At 59.1% G+C, this 2,492-nt stretch overlaps 1 protein-coding gene across 3 annotated transcripts in view; it reads right to left on the bottom strand.

Annotated features, from left to right (window-relative positions):
• Positions 1 to 232, bottom strand: part of Pank4 (pantothenate kinase 4 (inactive)) — a 12,535-nt gene extending 12,303 nt beyond the window's left edge. For 2 of the 3 annotated variants that reach the window (XM_010627776.3, XM_010627778.3), the window contains exon 1: positions 71 to 230. In XM_010627776.3, the coding sequence (XP_010626078.1) occupies positions 71 to 194 (124 nt within the window). In that variant the 5' untranslated portion in view covers positions 195 to 230. Of the gene's footprint in view, positions 1 to 70 lie in introns of all 3 variants that reach the window. The other variant, XM_010627777.3, reaches the window with a different exon arrangement.
• Between the last annotated feature and the right edge of the window lie 2,260 nt (positions 233 to 2,492).

Here is a 2,492-nt window from a genome sequence, read left to right as displayed (position 1 = left end):
CGTCCTTCCCGCCGCCCACGCCAGCTCCCGCCGCTCAGGCCGCCTATTCAGGCTCCCGGCCCGCTGCTACCTATGTCAATGGCGAAGCGTTTGGCGTTCTCTAGGTTACGGAAGACTTCGTCGGGAGGCAGCGTGATGCTCTTGACCAGGGTGTCTCCGCTGCTCCCGCCGCCGCTCGCTCCGCACTCCGCCATTTTGAAAGTGCCCGGCCAGCCTCATCAGCCATGGAGATATATGCGCATGTTATTTGACGGCTAAGCGCCCAGCGCATAGATTATGCTAATGAGGCCACCGCCCCTCCTGGCCTGCCTCAGCTGCAGGGACGCCGGGGCCAGTCCTAGACAGGAGTTCTGGGGGCCAAGGCTGCGGAAAGACGGCCGTTACCTATAGAGAGGCAGCAGCATCAGCAGCAGAAAACATCTGGATGTTCTTGTGCTGCCAAGCTGGCCAGATGCTAACTCAAATGTTCTGAGCCTGCCTAGAGTGCATCCAGGAGACCACCTGGGTCTGCATGTCTGTTGTGAGCTTGGCCCCGGTATCCGTTAGGGTGACTCACCATCCGCTTCCCCAGGGGCGTGGGACCTTCAGCGCCAAAAGTCCCAGGCACACTGGAAGAGTTCAGGACCCTGCCCGACCAGTGGCCCATGCACCTGCAGCTGGAGAAGATGTGCACCTTAATATGGCAATCCAAGGAATGGAGGGGGGGAGCAGGGAAGGCTGCCTAGAGGAGGCCACTTTCTGGGGAGACAGGAATCCTGGGCCCCCCGGTGAGTCCCTGGGGCTCTGGTCACTTTGGGAGAAGAGTCTGGTGTTGAAGCAGAACAGATGCTAAGGTGGTTTCAACACCTGAGCACATGGATTGTGTTTCTGGCCCTCAGCCTCTGCCTGCTGGCTGAGGTGTCTCTCATTGTGGGGCCAGCTCCTGTCATGTGGCATGAGCTTAACAGTGTCAGACAAGGCTGCAGGCAAAGTCAGCCTTGTACATGCCCTGGGGAGAGGGGATGGATGAACCTACACCAGGGAGACAGGCCGGCTCCTGAGCAGGAGTAGCTGGACCAGGCCACGTTCAGGACACTGCCTTGCTCAGTGCCGGACACCTCCACATGTGATAAGCGTGCAGAATGAATGGGGATACTGTCCTCTGTTCACCAGCCCCTGAGGCCCCCGGCTGACCAGAGGGATGCCCTACGTAGATACTTCCTGCAGAATAGACAAAAAAGGGACAAAGGTTGGAGGGGGTGAGACAAGAAGAGTGTAGGGCCTGGCCCAGGTTTATGACTGTCATTCACAAAATATTCAATATACCCAGCTCCTTCCCACTGCTGTGGGAGCCAGCTGCCTGGGAGCTGCGGTTCAGGGTTCCTGCAGGCTTGACCAACATGCTGCAGCCTGTCTAAAAATAGGTGCCCTTTCCCAGACGCGGATTCACCTCTGGCAGGTTCATGGCCAGTACCACCTGATTCAGCAGTCAGCCAGCCTCAGAGCCCTGTGTATAAGCCAAGCAAGTACCCTGGGAGCACCCCTGGGGACAGGTGTTACCAGCCAAGGGCAGGAGCAGGGGTTGAAGAGCAATGGTTTCTATTTTGTGTGACCTGGATAAGCCCCTTTCTACTGTAGCAATAGGTCCACTGTGCTACTCTCCCAGTAGATAGAGCCCGAGGTCCCGTAGCTGCCACCCCCAACCCCCGCACAACCCGTGGGAAGCCAGTGAAAATCTGGGGGTAGAAACCTGAGTCTGTATGGGGAACCAATCGGGGGAGGGGGGAGAGCTGCCTCTCCTCTGTTTCTGTGCCTCTCCTTCCTGCTCCCCCTTCCCTGACCCATTCTCCCCTTCCTCCCTCAGCCGTGACCCTCACACGCTCCCCCCCCCACTGCTATGTCACATGTGGTGCCCACTCCCCTTCACCCATGCAGAGCCAGCCTGTGGCTGCCCAGGACAGACAGGAGGCGCAGACGGTGGAGGGGTTGACAGTCGGATTTTATTAGAAGCCTTCGTAGCAGTCCGTGGGCACCCATGGGGCCAAGCACTCAAGTTTTAAGTACAGAGTGTACCCACACACCCCCACCCACACCGAGGAATCCTGTAAGGATTGTAGTGCAGACCCCACCCTCCCGCCAGCCCAGAGCGAGCTGCCACCCATCGGCCCAGAAGAAACAGGAGAGCTCTGGGCCGAGCACATGCAGGCTGAGTACCTTCCTATGAGGATACACCTGGAGTTCCGCCTTCACAAAAGGCAATGTGCCCACGGCACGCCCGCCTGAGGGAGCGTGCCCAGCAGCGACGGGCCCTGAAGAAAGTCCTCTACAGGCTGGAGCACCGGGCTGGCCGAGCCCCTGGCCCTACAAATATCATAGAACCCCCACAGCGGGGACTTCCCAGAAGTCACTTGCTGAAATGCAAACACAGAACAACCCCGCGGGGTCAGACGCTGGGCAGGAGACGGCCCTGATTGTCCTCAAGCGACGCGGCTCTGCAGGCGGTGCCTTCTCGG

Source organism: Fukomys damarensis, unplaced genomic scaffold (genome assembly GCF_012274545.1).
Source record: "Fukomys damarensis isolate Sample0158 unplaced genomic scaffold, DMR_v1.0_HiC HiC_scaffold_23, whole genome shotgun sequence".
Classification (NCBI taxonomy): Eukaryota; Metazoa; Chordata; class Mammalia; order Rodentia; family Bathyergidae; genus Fukomys; species Fukomys damarensis.
This window is presented reverse-complemented; position numbering and strand designations above follow the sequence as displayed.